The 18,762-nt window shown below is 43.0% G+C and overlaps 1 protein-coding gene across 1 annotated transcript in view; it reads left to right on the top strand.

Annotated features, from left to right (window-relative positions):
• The first annotated feature begins 5,510 nt into the window (after positions 1-5,510).
• The window catches only part of EMB2816 (Small nuclear ribonucleoprotein family protein), a 52,383-nt gene continuing 39,131 nt past the window's right edge, over positions 5,511-18,762 (top strand). The window contains exons 1-3 of the mRNA XM_086491925.1: positions 5,511-5,651; positions 5,727-5,808; positions 14,742-14,813. Coding sequence (XP_086348051.1) covers positions 5,649-5,651; positions 5,727-5,808; positions 14,742-14,813 — 157 coding nt within the window. The 5' untranslated portion in view covers positions 5,511-5,648. The remainder of the gene's footprint in view (positions 5,652-5,726; positions 5,809-14,741; positions 14,814-18,762) is intronic.

The raw sequence follows: 18,762 nt of genomic DNA, 5'->3' as shown, positions 1-18,762 counted from the left end.
TCAAGCCCTAGTTGCTACTCCTCTTTACCCCTTTAGAAAAAGCACTCAAGCTACTGTACCTGTGACTCGAATACCATTAATTACAAGGAATGGAAGAGAGGGTCATTCAACACCAAAACAACACCGGCTCATGTCAAGCTTCTAATAGCTCGATAGTGGTTAAGCCGTAGGCAAGCCCCATAGGACTCCACTATTAAGACCATAGCTCTCCACGGTGATGCCCCGTTAACTACAAAAAGGTAGGCGCACTGCAAGGCTGAAAAATCCCTATTCTACTTACTCACATGCAATTAGTAGTACCAACCATTTATAGCTAGCTTGAGGACCTCCCTTCCTGAGCAAGAAAAGAGAAACATTGTGCTCTGATACCAATGTAACATTTAATGGTCTAGTAACTTGTGTGTAGTGGAAAATAGCATGAACATAGTGAGAATTTCATTAGAATAGCTTCCTAATGAGAATAACAAGAGTGCTTGGGTGGAGAGAGCAACAAAAAGTATAACACCTAGTTAGATAGCATGAACAATACTTCAAAAGAGAGAGAAATTAAGAAATTGACAATAGTTGAGGACCTGATTTGCATGGAGCCCGTCCCCCCTCCAAAAGGCTTTGTATTATGGTTTCTCCCATCAAGAGAGAGACATTTTACAATACAATTCTTTGCGTTCCTTAAATACTAGCTACTGCAATGAAGATGGAAACTTCATGCACTAAGCAAAACACTTATCAAGCACAACATCAATTCCCTCACGGTCTCAGACCCAAGACCTCACACACCTTTGAAGATGGTGAGAGCTAGCGGGGTATGAGAGTAGATTGAGAGGAAGAAGGAGTATTCTTACGAGAAAGATGTACATCTCCTCACATAATCACTCATATTAGCATAGCTTAGCTTAGTAATTAGCATGGTAGAGGAGATGAGCATGCATTGAAGCTTGGCTCTTGGTTGGATTTGCATCACAAAGCCAAGAGTTGTGGGTGTAGGCATCACTTCTCACAAGCTTGGAGTAGGTGGTAAGCTTTCCATTCAAGCTTGAGAAGGAGAGAGAGTCTTCTTTGCTTCACACATGAGATTGTGTGAGTGTGTGTGTGTGATAATTCCTTGCAAAAATCAGCCCCCTCCCTCTCTTGGTCGACCCCCCTTGCTAAATGCTCATGCTACAGCCCTATTGGAACTCCCCAGGCCTAGCAAATGGAAATTAAGCAGCATAAGTGATAGCCTTCTGACATGTGTCCCCCTTTCCCCTTTTGTGAGAGTTTTAGGTAATTAATAAATGCAACTAAACTCTCATTGGACCCCTTTGCCTCTTGGCCAGTAGGAATCGGGCAAGCCATTGGGCTGTTGAATGCTCATTGGTCCCCTTGGGAGATTGTCCAATAGTCTTCTAGAGAGCTTAATTCTTATTGGTTCTTTTATTAAGTGTTTTTAAATTAATCAAACTAGATTTACTCTAGCCTAATTCTCATTGGTCCACCTCCATGGCCATCCAATAGGATTTGAGTACAACTTATGGACATCTGGCCTAGGGAGCTGACATGTGTCCGTCTTTCCCCTTGTGTACAAATGAAGCTTGTGAGTGTGTGTTGGTGTTTCTCTCTCATCCCCTACTTCTTGGGCTCGCCCCCTCCTATGTCGGGCTGGTCAAAGACTTTTTGGGACACACTCAAAGCATCCAATTCCCCTAATGGTTGACCTTTGGACACAACCTTTGAATTTTGGAACCTTAGCATTTTGGAAGTCTTAATGGGTTGAACCTTAGGGTCTTTTGAGCCCATCGTTGCACATAGCTCTTTTGCAGATGCCCCCCCCTTTGGATCCCTATTTTCCCTCCTTTGGATCCCTACTATGACCGGTCTGCTAGCTTAACCAATATTCTAGCTTTTTCTCCTGTGACACTTCCCCATATTAAATGATCAGTTTAACATGAGAAAATCATTTAAGAGAATTAGATATTGATTATTATGACAAGCAAGACAAGAGACACGTAGAAGAGGTGGATTGTGCATTGAAGGCAGCATCTCTGTTGGCCCCGCTTCCAAACATTGTGGAGTTTTATCCACCTTTCCATGACTTAAAAGTAGACATTTCATACTGTGCCTCACATATTGTGCCTCACATTGTGTACAATGCTATTTTTTGTGAACCTTTATGAACAATCGCTTTTTACATGCTTCTTGAATAGAGAAATGCTTATTCTCAAGTGCTTTGATCTTGTAATAAGTGGATTTTTTCTTTTCTTGTAACCCTTTCGGTGAACTGTGCGAGAGAGATATAGACTTTATGTGTACCAGAGAGAGAGAGAGAGAGAGAGAGAGAGAGAGAGATGTCCGAAACTCCCACAAGTGGACCTAGGCATTTGCAATTGAATCTTGCAAAGCAAATGGTAATGGGAGCATTTGTTCAAAAAAAATGGAAAGCAAATGAATAGCAATGAGCTTCCCTCTATACTAAAGGAAATACGACCATTGATCTATACCCAGAGGTGTTATTTTAGTTTCTTGACTCCAACTACTGTGTTATGGAATCTTAATGCTAGCATCCTGTTTTCGCTATTCATCTCAGTTTTAAACATTTGATGAGATAAGAAACTACTGCACGGATTAGAGCCGGTCCAAATACTGAATTGCTTAAGCCGAAGAACACTTGCGAGTATATGTATTTCTACGACATGCTGTTTCCAAAAGAATCCGCAGAACGTAGTAAAAGATGTCACGTATTCAAAATGTTGATCAATGGACCCGGGCCTGGAGTCGAGCTGGTAAATAGAATGCGACAAGACGGGAATGGGGATTTACGAAGAAGCAAGGTTTGGTTTGATCACATGCGTAGAGTAGTGGGGTGGACAACAATGGTAGCACATGTATACAATCCCACGTAAGCCCTGTGAGGACAACATCTAACTCCCTCTTTGCTCCTTTGTGACAGTAATTAATCTTTTGTCTTTGCAGGATTCAAGAGATGCAAACAATTGCCATATGTGAGATGAAAGAAGAAGATACGCAGGCACAAATCGTGTTCTGGGAAATTATGAATGTGATGTTGCTAGACAACTAACATCTTCTGGCTGATTTTAGAGGATTCATGGTAGATGAGGTAGGGGAAAATTGAAAAGCTATTTGAGCTGTATTCAATGAAGGTCCTGACAATGTTATGGAAGGAAGAGGGCGCTCCTGCTTGTTTCATTGGGAGCAGAGCTTGCACATTCACACCGTGCAATACGTCCATAAGAGTTCCCAAGATGAGCACAAAGCATATGTGTGAATTATGGCATTCTGTAAGAAGTGAAGAAGAGGCAACCAGCTTGTACTAAAATATACAAACTTGGTGAGATTCCAAAAAAGTGTTTGATTGCAACTTGTCGCAAATGGATTGTTGGCTGAGTTGGTGGCATGTGTGATACCCTCACTAGAGAATATACTTTGTTGGGGTAAATATTAGCAAACACTATTTGAGGGTGGATTTTATTTTAATGTTGACATGTTGTCTCTAAATACAAATGTGTTGCAAGAAGTGGATGATTTGACATACGTGCCGACTACTAACTTTGCTAAAACAAGCACGCGAGTTGGTTTTCAAACGAGGGCAACAAAGAAATGTTGAACTTGTACAATACATGCGTATCTGACTTGTCAAATGCTTTGCTTCAAAGTGTGAAGATGCTTGCTTTGATGGAGGGTATATATCATGGGGCTGAACAAAAACTTGCTCCTGGGGCACAACAAGGCCAAGCACTGGGCCCAACAGCTATTGCAAGAGAAATTGAGGATGAGGTCGGAGGTAGACCATTTTATCAACAACCAACAGTGGAGGTGGATAATATTACAGTGTCTAGGAAGCGAAAACAAGCTAGGAAGGTAAGCTGTGAGGAGTAGATTGCCTCATACCGACTAGAGTATCTTACACAAGACATCTCGCAAGATCGTAGAGGTCTTCAAGCAGCCACCAGAGAGGTAGATTAGGTAGGTGAGGATCACGAGGGTGGACTGGTGGTTGAGGAGACAGACATTCATAAGACAATATGGGCAATCTGCTCTATACCAAAGGGAAGTAGGGTTTACTGTCAAGGGTGGTTGGGATCTAGAGTCGGTAAATGCAAAAAGAATATAAAGAACACTGGTTGTAGGTGCTATTGCACCGTCCTTTTGGGGTATTCGGACCTAGGAAGGAGGGCCGGATAGTGCTCATGGTAGCGGCTCAAAGGCTACACCATCTATGACATAGAACATAAAGTTGCCTCTGTTTCTTTTTAAGTTAAATTTATCTCTCGCATCTTCTATATTTGTCTTGACGTGTGTTTTGTGTCTAATAGAGAGGACATATATTCCGAATAGTGTCGATTTCATCTCGACAACACTGCAAGGTATGTTATCAGCATCCAATTCCCTATGCCTATGTGCTTGCTTGACGCAACACATAAATGCTCCGGTGCAAGGGAAGGCTTTCGTTTCTTATAATTTTTGGAGAGACCACAATGCCAACTCTCCACCATACTTTTGTATGACACTTTTGCATGACGTACATTGTATTTTTAGCATTTTCACTATGCGATGCTTCATTGCAAGATGAAATGTTTAACTATTCTCATTGCTTTTATGTAGCTTGACTCAAACATTGTCCTCCAGCATGCACATTTGGATGACACTCGTTCACGATTATCAGGTCGGTAGTGAAATTTAATTTTTATAGTCTGTTGATGTTTTTGTATTTTTTGAGTTTGTCAATGCTTCCTTAAGTTTAGTTTAGCTACATTTTTTCCTCAATAGTACATGCTTAATCTCGATCATCATATCTATATATCAAATAGACCGTATGTGCTTCTTTTCTCATAGTTGGACAATTTGACTTATGTACTGCAATACTCGATGCATTATTCACATGTTAACTTTGTTCCTAAGTGGTTTATGTCAATCTACGTATGTCTTTGTTTGGCAATGCATTTTATATATTGTAAGCCAACGTTCTCCTATGCATAACCGTTCTATAGCACGAACACAACCCTTTATCCTAGCATTTTCCTCCTTTAAATGTGTTTTGCACTAGGTTCTGTGATCGAAAACCAAGACCCCTAACTATGACACCATGTAACTCTCTCTCTCTCTCTCTCTCTCTCTCTCTCTCTCTCTCTCAAGTTCTATGAGAAATAAGCGAAAATTGACTACGCTTGATTTAGAGTAATAAATACACATGTGAATATTTTTTAAAGTTCACTAATGCTGTGAAATTGGACCACTTTACAAACAACTAAGGAGGTAATCAATCATCATACATACAATTGTGTATTGCTGGGCCAAAAGTCCTTTTTTCAAATAAGACCACTTGGCTCAATCCTGACCATAGAATAGGGATCTCAATCCAAAGTTTTTTTTTGTTTGCCAATGCACTTTGTACTTGTCTACTTCAGTGCTAGATGCTTGATGTTAATCTGCACACGTCTTGTTATGTTCTAGAGATGTCTATAGCACTGCCCACCAAGCAAGATTAGTTTTAATTTTAGGGGTATTTAAGTAATTTCACAGGCTCCCTTAAAACTTCAACTCAAAAGGTATAACTTGTTTTAATCGAGTATCCAGTCTTCTTCTTTCTCCTGCTTGCTCCCATGGTCGCAGCATCTTGACAATCGGCACATACTGTAGAACACTTCAAAGCTATGGTACTTCTCTGCTTAAGCTACATCTTTGCTGCGGATCCCGGGTTTTATTCACGACGTTTCCCTCTCATTCTGCAGTCAGGACGGAAAGAGACGGTCCTGGACCTTGCAAAGTTCGTGGACAAAGGCGTTTCGGTAAAACTTACGGGCGGCAGGGAAGGTGCCTTCTCTTTCTCTGTGCACGCAATTTAGGTTTTTTATGCCATTGTTTGGCGAAGTGATATTAAACACGCAACGCAACGTGCTACGTCACATGTACCATGAGAGATGAAGACGGAGGTAGAGAGCTTGTCTCAAAAATACTTCAACCTGATAGCTCACATTAAGGGTGACAAAATCCTTGCATTCAGAGTAATTTTTGGACCTTGCTGTAGACGGCATGCTCCATTTCTTTTGTTTTTGTTGGGGGGCGGGGGGATGGGGTACACTGGTTTTTTATGGGGTTTCACAAAGAATGTTTTACTTTTTCCAACGTTAGCACGCCATGTAGGCATTATGCCTCTTCTGTTGTCCCGCATGAAGCAAGCCATGCAAAAATTAACAGATCTAGATTGTTAGAGCAACGTTCACCTTCTAGATGTTTTCACTCTTGCTTATGGCTTTTCTCACGTGCACTCAGGCCCTTGGTTGTGAATCGGCCACCCTTTGACCTTCCTAGTAGGGGTTCTAGGCATATAGGATTTGCACCTGGCTTTTTTGCCATTTCATGTTTTTTCCCCAATTTTGTGGATTTTTGGTACTTGGTATTTTCAGAAGTTTTGACCCACACAGAGTTGCTCACTATATCAGTGTAGCCCTAGTCCACTTTCTTGTCATCTTGTATCATTCTACCTCTGGAGTTATTTAGTTACTGCCATCACCTCTCTCTCTCTCTCTCTCTCTCTCTCTCTCTCTCTCTCTCATGTTCTCGCATTCCCTGTTCGCGTTTCTTCTTCCACTACACTCTCTGACATGGTATCAGAGAGCTAGGAGATCTGCCTCACCATCGCCCTCTACCCTCGTTGCGCTTGTTCCCTCCCTTTGCCTTGACGTCAGCGTTTTTCTCTATTGCAATCTGGGTTCCCTCTTTTTCCCCTTAGCTTTGAGATTTAAATACTCTCAACCAGTGTTTTTTTTAACGCATTCGGTAGTACTTTATGTTGGAGTTTTTTTTAAATTTGCTTGGGCACTTTAGCATTCTTAAGCTTTAATGCTTGTAGCATTTTTTTCCTTCCTGGCATCCTTAGGTCCAACTTGTAGCTCTTTTAACCTTGCAGCCTTGAGCACCTTCCTCCACTTCTCTTCCTTGCCGGCCCTCTTCCAGCTACTTTATCTTGTGACCCCGGCATCGGGCCCCAAAATCACTAAACCCCAAAAGCATTTGCTCCCAAAGCTAGCACCTGGCTCTCCAAAGCAGCCAACAAAATATTTTGAAATCCGTACAGCTTGCCACATCATCGTCCGTACGAATTGCCATGTCAGCATGTCAGCGCATTTTATGGAAATCCTCTATAGAGTTTAAGCTTTTGTCTATTAGGGTTCTGGGCCCTACGACCGGTGCTTGTAAGTTCAAGTTGGTCGGGTAAGTTTCTCTTGTCCACTCAGCCATTTCTCTTCCAGTTGGTCATACCCCATCATTATTTCGTGACATTCTGCCCGGTCCCTGTTACACTGTCCCTAGGGTCACTTATCTTTAATGCGGGGTTGAGTGCCAGTTTGGCCCGCCACGACCTTGAAATAATAAAGCTAAAATGTCACTTTGGTACTAATGGTTATGTATGGGAACACTTCCCAGTGCCTATAGCTAGCGGACACTGTTTGTGCTCATGTGCAATTAGAGGGTATGCAACTACTTTAAAGTGCGTGGACGTGTAGGTCTTGTGTAGAGGCTCACAAGTGTGCCAGAACACTTCCTAGGTTGTCCTAAACCCTATAAATGGGAGTTACAGCTTGTCCGCATGCACCTAGGGTTAGATATGCACGTGACACCCAATGCGTCACAGGATGGGTGACGGGAGCATTGGATAGGAAATATTCTGTTGGTCTGAGGATCGAACTAGGTAAGAATTAACGCAAAGATGCAAGCACAATGAATAAAGACGGGTTTTGAGAAGCTTTGAATTAAAGCAAGATGTTTTTGAGTGCTTTTCGGGAAAGGGGATGCTTTCCCGTGAGGAAGTCTATGTATGCATTGCATTTGTGCATGAGGTTGCATCGAGGGATGCCTGGGGAGTATTGTGTAAGCATTAGTTTTCAGCTCACAAGTTTTTACTGAGTTTTTAATCAGTTCACACTTTTTTAATAATTGGCTTGCTACCCATTTAATAAGTGGGTAGTCCATTAAAAAAAAAGCAACACAAAAAGAGGGTGCCCCCAATCTGGCTAAAAAAATGCAGAACTCCAGCGATCTCTCTCTCTCTCTCTCTCTAGAATTTGCTGCTAGCCCTTTTCTCTCTCCTCTCTCTATTTTAGTCGCCTCCCTCATCTATTATTGTTGGGAGAAAAAGTAGCAGCCCCCTCTGCTATTCCTGCCACCCCCTAGATTTATAGAAGCAACATGGGCATGCCCACTCTCAGGAAGATTGTGAGTGCTAGAAAGAGGAGACGCGGTTGCGATGGATCTGGAAGTGCTCGCGACAAGTTTGCGTATGGAGATTGCTTTCCGTGTCGGGAGCAACAGATGATGGTTGTGCATACGATCTATGATCCTTTGCGACTATGTTTGCGTTTTGCAAGGACTCCATCTTGGAGAAAGGAGTAAGGAGGCTTCGGCCTACGCTTGAGGAGGAGTTGAGAGCTAGCCTCTTAGGTTCCCATACAAAAAGGAAAGTGACCATCTAGTATGAGATCTAGAATGGAGGGGTTTACTGCGGTGGTTGTGCTTGTTAAAAAGATTCTTCCCATAATAAAGATTCTCTCCAAAGGGGGGGTACTAGCCCATCTTCTGGACCTCAACACTGCGTTAATCTTCTCTCTTGTATTTCTTTGTCAAGTTTATTTATTAATTGCTCGTTTGCACTCCTGTTTGTGACACAAAGCGCATCTTCGAGATGAATATTCTTTGACACTCTTGCTTTGGTCTTGTCTCCATTGTTACCTTGCAGAATCTTGTTTCTAGACATAGTAACGAGTCGTTTCTTGCTTGAAGAAACGAATTTGCCATTTTCCACTGTTTTGGACCGAGAGAAATGGTGTGTTTGCCTAATCATTTTTATAAAAGTCAAAAAACGTGTAGCCTGTTTGATTTTGCCAATTAGCGAACAGTTTCACTTGGTTAGGATGTTTAGTGGCCTATGTACAACTAAATGTAACCTCTGTACTGCGTGCACTCAACATTGTGTGTTGCTCTGTGTGTGTGTGTGTAAGAAGCTTGGACACTTCAAGCGAGAAATTAATAGAACACATGAACAGAAACTTCAAAATCACCGAACTTTGAGAGAGAGAGAGAGAGAGAGACGGCCCGGCCCGGTGTGGTTCTGTGTCCAAAGGTATTGGCTCCAAAGTCTGGCGTTCGTTTTGGTATTTCTTTATCATTAATCATTGCAAAGTACAACTCTCGAGGGACCTCTGCTCTCAGACTCTGCGTCCAGATGCTTTGGAGAGTGAGGCCCCAAGGGCTCTTATAAACAATACAAGGGATGCCCAAAGCAGAGCCCCAAAAGCAATCACATGAAAAGCTTGAAGTCCCAAAAGCATATTGCCCAAAAGCAGCCAGCGTGTTTTGCGAAAATCTGTACAACTACCATGTCATCATGCCAACGCAAAATGTGGGTGTCCGTACAGCCTACGACGTCAGCACGATTTGGGAAAATCTTACCTTCTTGCCACGTCAGCAGCTGCACGCCATTTCTTCTTAAATCCTTGTGTCCCTCTTGGGCCCCATTAGACGGACCTCCATAAGTTGGGACAACCATGATCTATCGGTAACGTGTTTAGCAATTGCATCATTGATGTTCAGATTGACTAATTCTTATTGCTGTCATTATCGGAAATCTCAAGACCGAAATGTTGCAGTCATTTTGTCTTTCAAACATGCACTCACATGAGAGCACACGGAAATCAGATTCATGTCGGGATTCCCAGTTTGAAGTACTTCTTTCATAAAGTCATCCAACAGAACACTGTCAGCCCATCAGTATCCCTGAAATCCAAAGGAAAATCAGTGACTTTATTCCATCTTGGTAACCTGTGACAAAGGAGCGGAGTGACTCCCTCTTGTGCAGTCATGTCTGCACGAGATTCAACTCTATTGATCTCCGGGATCTCTCGGAATAGTCAAAGCTAGACTGAAAGCCTCAAGATAAAGTTTTAGTATTCAAGGAGTATTTGCTAGGTCCTCCTCCTCCATCCACAATGCCGAAGAGTTCTTGACTAAGTAAGAACTCCCGTTCACTTTACCTTTCATTTTCCTTTCCTAGTGAGCCAATATATGTTCCATAACAAGAATCTCCTCGCTCTCTTCCATTTTAGGCTGCTCCTCAGGCTCCCTGTTGACTGGCACCTCACTCTCGAAAGGTTTCAATAGACTCACATGAAAATCGTTGTGAATCTTCCTAGTATTTGGCAACTTCAGTCTGAAGGATACATCATTTATCTTCTCTTGAATCTGGAAAGGGCCATAGTACCGCATTTTTAGCTTTGGAAAAAGCCGATCCTTTCTCTTTCGTTTCCTTAGGCGTGCCTTCTCAAACCGTAAGAGCACCCAATCATCTTCCTTCAGCTGCAAGTCGCGTCGATTCTTGTCGGCTGCCTTCTTATGCCGTGCTTGAGACTTCTCAAGAGACTCGTGCACCTTGGCAAAAGCAGTATCCATATCTAGATCATACTGATCCGCTTCAAAAATCTTATCCTGGGTCTGGGGAATTCCCTAATCTACGAGCTGATTTTCTTTTTCCGTTCTTTCCTTGTGCCCTAGGACCTGTGGGTAGCTTCACTAGCTTCCCCTGTCCATTGGCACGTCAGTCTCAATCATCGGAAATTTGAGACGCACTATTATCTGATCCCCTTTTCTCGGAATCCTCTGATGAACTTGCATTTGGTTCCCTTAGTTCGTCGGAATTTTCGGATGTGCTTAGCATGTCCCATAAGTCTCTGAATGGAGTTTGACTTCTGGTTTAGACAATAGTCTCAAATCTCTTTTGGCAAACCACAACAAAACCGCTCAATCTGGTCTCTGTGGCAAATAAGTATCCCAAAACTTGTGGCAGTAGTCATCCAATGTATCTTTCTTAGTCATTCTCCACTAAGGGCAAATACTTTTCACATTGAGTCTTCTGATCCGAAATATAAGACTTCAACAAATCCAAAACCACTGAATTGGCTATCTCTTATTGCCCATCTGTCTGCGGGGGAAACGAGGACGAGAACTGCAACCGTGTGCCAATGTTCTCCCAGATTGCCCTTCAAAACAAATAAGTAAACCAGGGATCTCTGTCCGAAACAATGGACTCATGCATGCCATGTAATCGGAAAATCTATGAGATGAACAATTTCCTCAAATGATCGGGCTTAACTGTCTTCTTTACCGGAATGAAGTGGGTCTTTTTACTGAATCTGTCGATGACTGTCCAACTGCCATCCTGCCCACTGGCTAGATAAAAAATAAAATCCATGGCAATGCTTTCACAAGGACGGGAAGGTATGGGTAAAGGTTGTAGAAATCTTGGTGCCTTATGCTTGTCAAACTTGACCTTTTGGCATACCATAAGTGTCGCGAAAAAAGGAATCGGATTTCCCGATAGAAGAAAAATCAGCTGTGCTCTAATATCATTGTAACAAACTTGGACACCCCAACTCGAGATTCTACCTTGACACAACAGAGATTCACTTCAAAATTATTCAGCCCGACGTAGTTCTGTGCCAAGAGATATTGGCCCCAAAGACTGACACCCCTTTCGGTATTTCTTTTTATATTAATCTTTGAGCAAAGTACAACCGAACCCGGGGGTGCTCGCTCTCAGACTCTAGGTCCAGATGCTCTGCAGAGTGAGCCCCTAGGATCACTTATAAAGAGTTACAAGGGATGCAAAAAACAGAGCCCCAAAAGCTTTCAAAATCAAAAGCAACTCGTTCTAAAATCAACTGGTCTAAAATCTGCCAACAAAAAGCTGTCAGCATAATCTGCGAAAATCTGCACGCTCTGCCACGTGAGCAAGTCAGCGGAAGCTACGGAATTTCGTACTGCTGCCACGTCAGCCTATCAGCGAAAAGCGGGTATCCGTACACTGCCACGTCAGCAGTTCGTACGTGATGCCACGTCAACATTCAACGCTTATCCCGGGATTCCGTACAGCTGTTAGTCAGCGTGTGTGAGACTGTCTGGGCATTGCCACGTCATCAGTTTGTGACATTGGTGTTGCCAGCCATTGGATTCGAGGGGTTTTGCATTTGTTGCCACTGTTTTCAGCCATACCCGTCCATCTTTCGCTGCCACTTCTCACAATTTTTAGAAGGGAAATCTGGCATTCCTTACTTTTGGGAAAAGTTTGCTTTTTTTTTGGGTGCGTCCAAAAAGAGGGGAAGGGGGTTGAATTATGGGCGCCTTGCTTTTTTTGCAGCTCTTATCTCCGCCGGCCTCTGTTACAGGCTTGGACACTCCAAGCGAGCACGGCGGAGTTTTAAGCCAAGATGCATTGGCCCCAAAGACTGGCACCCCTTTCGGTAAGCATTTGCTCCAAAAGAACCACGTGAAAACTACCCAGCGCCCGTTAACAAAAATCTGTACAGCCTACCATGTCAACAGTGTAGTGCAAATCATGGAATTTTGTATAGCTGCCACGTCAGCATGTCAGAGCGTTTTACAGAAATCTGTCCCAGATGTCAAGCTTTTGATATTTTTGGGTTAAACCCCTCAGCCGGTGCTTTGAAGTTCTTTAAGTTGGTAGGGGTTAAAATTTTTAATCCTTAACCCCCCTTAGGTCCCTCGGCCCATCTTTTGGGTTCAGTTCCTCTCGTCCACTCTGCCATTTCTCTTCCATTTGGAACTTGGGCATGCCACGCCATCACTTTGTGCCTAGGCCCATAAAAGCACTTTTGCTTGTTCACTTGCACACACAGACGTAGTCACAATACGAATCGGAAACGGAAAAACCGGAGTTTCGGAGTTTCGGAGTTTCGGTCAAGGTCGAAGCGGTCAAGAAACGGTGTTTCTTATAATTAAAATATTAACTCAGTGTACAAACTATCATAGGACTTAAAACATATACACACCCACCCATAGAGCCACCAAAAATGACTAGAAGTCACACTAAGTGTGTACAGAAGCCACAAGACTCACTCTCAAGTACCTGATAAACCTAGGGGGGAGAGGGAAAGCATTACGCATAGATCACAGAGTCTACGTACAGAGAAATGCAAGTGCATAAAAATGATACTAAGGCTAATAGATAATTGATTGTGAATAAAAAGTCACTTGCAGATTTTTTACTCCCCCTTAAAAAAGGTCAGAAATGCCATTTGTCCGGAAATTACAGCAGGAAATGGCCTGTCCGTTTGTTCGGGGGAAGAAACAACGTTTCTTGTGACTATGCACACAGATTCTATACAGTGAGAACTGAGCACCTACTCTCGGACTTCAGCCCTCCAACTCCTTGTACGAGAAGAGTTCTAATCAGTAAAGAAATACCCACATGGGGGTGTTGGTAGTGGCAGTTCAGGGCCACCAACTGTGTAAAGGGGCATCCTGCTCCGACATCTTCTCTCTCTCTCTCTTCACTCTTTGCTACAGTTCAGTTGTTTCAAGTGATAAAGCGTTTCAGAGTTTTGTAGATTGTGGTTTTCTCTGTGTATTTGGCCAAATCACTTGTCGGAAGTGATTACACCTTCGGAGATTGCTGGCTCCCAAATAGGCACCCCTCACATTGTTTCTTTACTTCATTGATTTTAGAGTAGGTTAAAACTGTTGTGTTTGAGACCACTAATCAAATCTGAGTGCTAATGGTTACCTGGCTTCTCTTTTACAGGCACTGGGCCCTCAAAAGCACTTAGAAATAATAGTATGACTCGTTATTTACTACTGTGCTTTTGAAAGCACGTAAAAGCATTAGATTTCTTAATTGGTGCCAGGTGGACAAGAAGCATCTAAGTGTACCAAAATTGCCACTTCAACAGGCTGCCACGTTAACAGACTGCCATGTCAGTAAATTGCCACGTTGACATCCGTACATTCCATGTCAGCACTGCTTGTACAGAGTCGAGAATCATGACGCATTTCTTGTGGCTTTGTGCGGGTGCTCCAGTTCCGGTTTTGCTATAGTTCAAGTTTGGCTTTGCCACTTCAACAGGCTGCCACGTTAACAGACTGCCATGTCAGTAAATTGCCACGTTGACATCCGTACATTCCATGTCAGCACTGCTTGTACAGAGTCGAGAATCGTGACACATTTCCTGTGGCTTTGTGCGGGTGCTCCAGTTCCGGTTTTGCTATAGTTCAAGTTCGGCTCCTGTGCGGTGCTATCCTTGACATGTCCTTCAGTTGTGGCATCACCCACATTCGTACTGCAAGTTGTGTTCAAAGGCTTGACCATTTTGCGAAGGTCACGGCTCAAGCTCCCTATGGCCTGTTGCTCACCTTTATTTCGATTCAGAAAATAGAGGTGCATTTTTCGGCACGCTCCATACACCTTCCCCCCTCTCTGGTGGTACGGTGTTGTGTGGTAGACTCAGTATTCTCGTTTACAAAATTGTCGTTTTGCCTTGTTTGTATTGCAGAAAGCCACTCTTACATCTTTTAAATTTTGCTTAGTATCTTGATCATTGCTTTGAGCTACATTTATTTTTTCAAAGTTCAAACTAGGAGATTTCAATATCCCCATCTAGATACAAACAAATAGCACTACTCAAGGTAATCTTGATGCAATGTCTCCTTTAGTGTCTTATTCCTGAAGTTATAGCTATCATGGATGCGTAGAAGTTTTGTCTTATTGTACAGCTCAAGTTCAAGCTCTTCAGTCTTAGTTTAATTGTGCAATTCAAGTTTTATAATGATTCATTTGGAAAAAGCTATCACAAGTAGTGCTTGTTAAGTTTCTTTACAATGAATATTCATTTCGTATTTATTTTCTGTGGCAAATTTGGGTAACATTCATTTTTGACAGCCGTTTCTTCTATTTGCAGTTACGGGAACACTAAAGGGATATGATCAACTTTTGAACCTTGTTCTGGATGAAGCCATTGAATACTTACGAGGCAGGTTTTTAATACGTACCTTCTCTCTAGTTTTTTTCTCTCTTAATTATTTAGGAGAGTCTAATTTGTATCTTCCCGCCACACTTTTAGTCTCTCTCAATTTCATTTGGATGCATTATCTCTCTCTCTCTCTCTCTCTCTCTCTCTCTCTCTTTCTCTTTCGCTCTCTTTCTAGAAAGAAAGATCATATTACAATCTAGAAGAGGCAAAAAACCTAGCCCTTGAGATATAACCATGCACAATTTTTTGTGTCCTCGTGACGTCATGAAACTACAAGAGAAAGTACTATAGATGTGAAGGTGTAGTAGATTGTGATTGTAGGTAGGTGGGTTGGGTTTACAAATGGGAGCTAACGATGGAGATGTGAGAAGTGGCAGTGGAAGATGGACGGATATGGCTGAAAACGGTGGCAACAGTAAGGTAGGATCTGTATGTATGTACAGATCCTTTCTGTACCATACATACGTTAAGTACGGATCTGTACGTACGGGAAGGATCCGTACATGTTTTTTAAAAAACTTGCTCAATTAAAAAAACGGGGCTGAGAATGGGACAATATCTTTATGCGAGGGTTTTGAGACCTGTATTGTGTGAACGCACAAATCCCAAGGCTGAAGTTTTCGTATGCATGCTAATAAAGGCACAAATTTGTCATTGTGTGTTTGTTGTAGCCTACATCTGGTAATTTATTTCAGTATTTGATTACCAATAATGCAAGTGAATTGTATTAAATGTGCCAAATGTCCGCTTTTAAAGTTTATAGATGAACTATGGCCCGAGGATTTAGGCTATTTTACCATGGTACGTATTTTTACGTACACAAACTTTTCCCGTATGGAACAACGTCCGATACGAATGTATCCAGCCTGCACAATATGTACGGTTCCACCTTGGGCCGCATAGGTGCACAATCCCTCAGATCCGATGGTGGGCAGTAGTAATCTCCGAACATGGAACCTCCGAGAGCAACCCCGTCACGGTGATCTCCTAGATCTGCAGTGTACGCGCAGATGGAGAGTTGCTCGGGGCAAGAGAAGACACAATAGGAGAGATGTCTTGCAAAAACGCAAAGGCATAGCAGGAGGGAGGGCAATCTCACGCTAGAGAGAGGGAAAAACGCTAGAGAGAGATTGCACGAGAAGAGAGAAAACGTTAGAGAGAGAGAGAGAGAGAGAGAGAGAGAGAGAGAGAGAGAGAGAGAGAGAGAGAGAGAGAGAGAGAGAGAGAGAGAGAGAGAGAGAGAGAGAGAGAGAGAGAGAGAGAGAGAGAGAGACCCAAAACATTGGCAAGCAGTGATATTGTACACAATTGATACTACATTGGTGGTAGAGAGAGAGACCCAAAATGTTGGCAAGCACTGATAATGTACACAACTGATGCAACATTGGTGGGCATCCCTCCCTCTTTAGAGAGAGCAAATGCTTGACCTTCCCACAGAAACCCCACGACCCTAAAATAGGGAAAGAACTAGGAAAAACTGGAGAAAACCCTAAAAACAGCCCATAGGTGGAAACAAGAGGTACAGAAAACACACACACACACACACACACACACACACACACAAACACACAAATGAACGTTGACCTATTGATGACGTGGCAACTGTACGGATGTCTGCATTTTGCGTTGGCTGATGACGTGGCATGCTGTACGGACTTCCGGGATTGCGTTGGCAGCTTTTGGGATGAGATGCTTTTGGATTTGATGCTATGCATGTAAATTGATTCTGGTAGGCCAAGGGCCTTGAATTGTAGGCTCTCTCTGTGGCATTCTACTACGTGATGCAGAGCAGAGCCACAGGTGTTGTACTGTGTTGAAGTAATATAAAGAAATACCGAAAGGGGCGCCATAGTTTGGGGCGAGTGTTCTCTTGGGGTGGAACTCCGCAACTACGTGTCTTGTGTGCCGTGCATCTCTTTCCGTTAGTTGTTTTGAAGCATGTAAAGTTTGTTCAGTCTGTTCTTTTCTGTTGGCACATGGTGCCCTCACGTTACAGTTGTTTTGCATATATTATCGTAGACAATCACTCTTCTTTCAAGAAGGGGGGATGTCACAAACTGCTGACATGTCAAGCCATTGAAGACCCTAACCAACTTGCAAATTTCGGCCGAGGGCCTAAAACCTAGTAGAAGAAGAAGAAGTCCCTTACCAACTTGCAGATCCTTGTTTAGTGGCCCAATTATTAAAATGGGTTAAGATTTTAATCCTAACCCCAACAACTTGTGGAACCTCGGCCGTTGGGGCCTAAAATAAAGTAGTCACACACACACACACACACCCAAGACATGCTGTTGTGGCAACTGTACGAAATTTGATGATTTTCGCTGGTAGCTTTTGGACTTAGCTTTTTGGCCCAGATGCTTTTAGACTTGATACTTTTCATGTAACTGCTTTTGGATGGCCATGAGCCTTCAAATATGTATTCAAGGCTCACTCTGTGGCATGCTTCCTGCGGTAGATGCAGAGCAGAGCCGCACGTGCTGTACCTCGTTGAAGCAATATAAAGAAATACCGAAAGGGGTGCCATAGTTTGGGGTCAGTGCACTATGTTGCTAAATTGGCTATATCTGATCGGAAAATAATTCTAAATGAATTATTGGATTTATCAGTGAGAGGGTTTTCTCGCTTGGGATGTCACGATCGTGACGTATTCTTTATCTTTGTATTACCTTCGTCGCTTGGTTCTCTTGCAAATACGAAGACGTACCAAATCAGAGATCCTTGTTCTCGAAAGGATGTGTCTCTTCGCCAAGAGTCGCACTTGTTCTGCGAAAAGCCATGCCTCTTCAGCGAATGGCTACACCTTTACGCGGAAGGGTCACGACTCTACAATAGAGGGACATGACTATTGGCCTAGAGTCATGTCTCTTCATTGTGTCTCTTCATTTTCTATATAAGAACGCCTTTGTAACACATTTCAATCAAACAATCATTCAATCAATGAATTAATCAATCAAACACAGAGTCTTTAGATTCTTGTCTTTGAGTCAAGTTCAAGTTTCTTAAGTCTTAATCATGAGTTTAAGTACTTAATTAAGGATTAGTACTAGAATCCTTACAGTGGTATCAGAGCAAATTTTTTCCCGAGACCCGAAGGTTGTGAGCCTCTCACCCTCGCCTCTACCCTCTCCCCCCCTTCCAAGAGTTGCATGGAAGCAGAAGAAAGGTGGTGCACACACGCATACGCGTATAAGGTAACATGAATCCTTCTGTTTCAATCATGTAAATAACGAACAGAATCACACATGTGTGTGTATGGCGTGCCACGTACCCGGTGAATTTCGGGCAAACTTCTGTTGGTGACCCTTCGTGTGCCTCTTCATCAGGTGGTGTCCCTTCGTGATTGTGCTCGCACCTATTCATGTGAAAGGGCAACACCTCTTCACCTTGCTGGTGCCCTTTCGCATGCGGGTGTCTCTATTTGCGGGTTTAGCTTCCCTTTGCTGGCTGCTGCACATCAACCACTCGTGAGCGCATCTCTTCGCGAACACACACCAAGGAAGGGCACCCCTTCATGAAGCGACACCCTTTCCCTCCAAGAGGTGCATATGAAGGTGCCTTTTCCCAGCGCCGAATTCAGCAAGTCTTCATGCGGGATGCCTCTTCGGATTTCTCCTCACGCTGAATTTGACGCACGGCTAACAGGACACGTACAATTTTATTAACAAATCAAGCTTAAAATTAAGGGCCAGGTGGCTGGCCAAAGAGGTCTGGCCTTCCCCAATTTTTTAAACCCAATGTGCACTGCTTTACTTTAAAATTAAAAAAACCCCATCAGATAGCAGCGTACATAATCCAGGATTGGAGGAAATCATCCAGCTAGCAGCGTGAGAAATGATAAGATTCCAATCTGCAAAATTTTTCATGCAGCCCCCCCCCCCTCCCCTCCAGCGCTTGCTTTGTATGCATTTTCTATACGCGGGAAAGAAAACCTTTTTCGGGGCTGGAG

Source organism: Adiantum capillus-veneris, chromosome 2 (genome assembly GCF_014529385.1).
Source record: "Adiantum capillus-veneris isolate H3 chromosome 2, ASM1452938v2, whole genome shotgun sequence".
Lineage (NCBI taxonomy): Eukaryota > Viridiplantae > Streptophyta > Polypodiopsida > Polypodiales > Pteridaceae > Adiantum > Adiantum capillus-veneris.
Note: the sequence above shows the minus strand (reverse complement) of the source record. Positions and strands in the feature narration are given on the sequence as shown.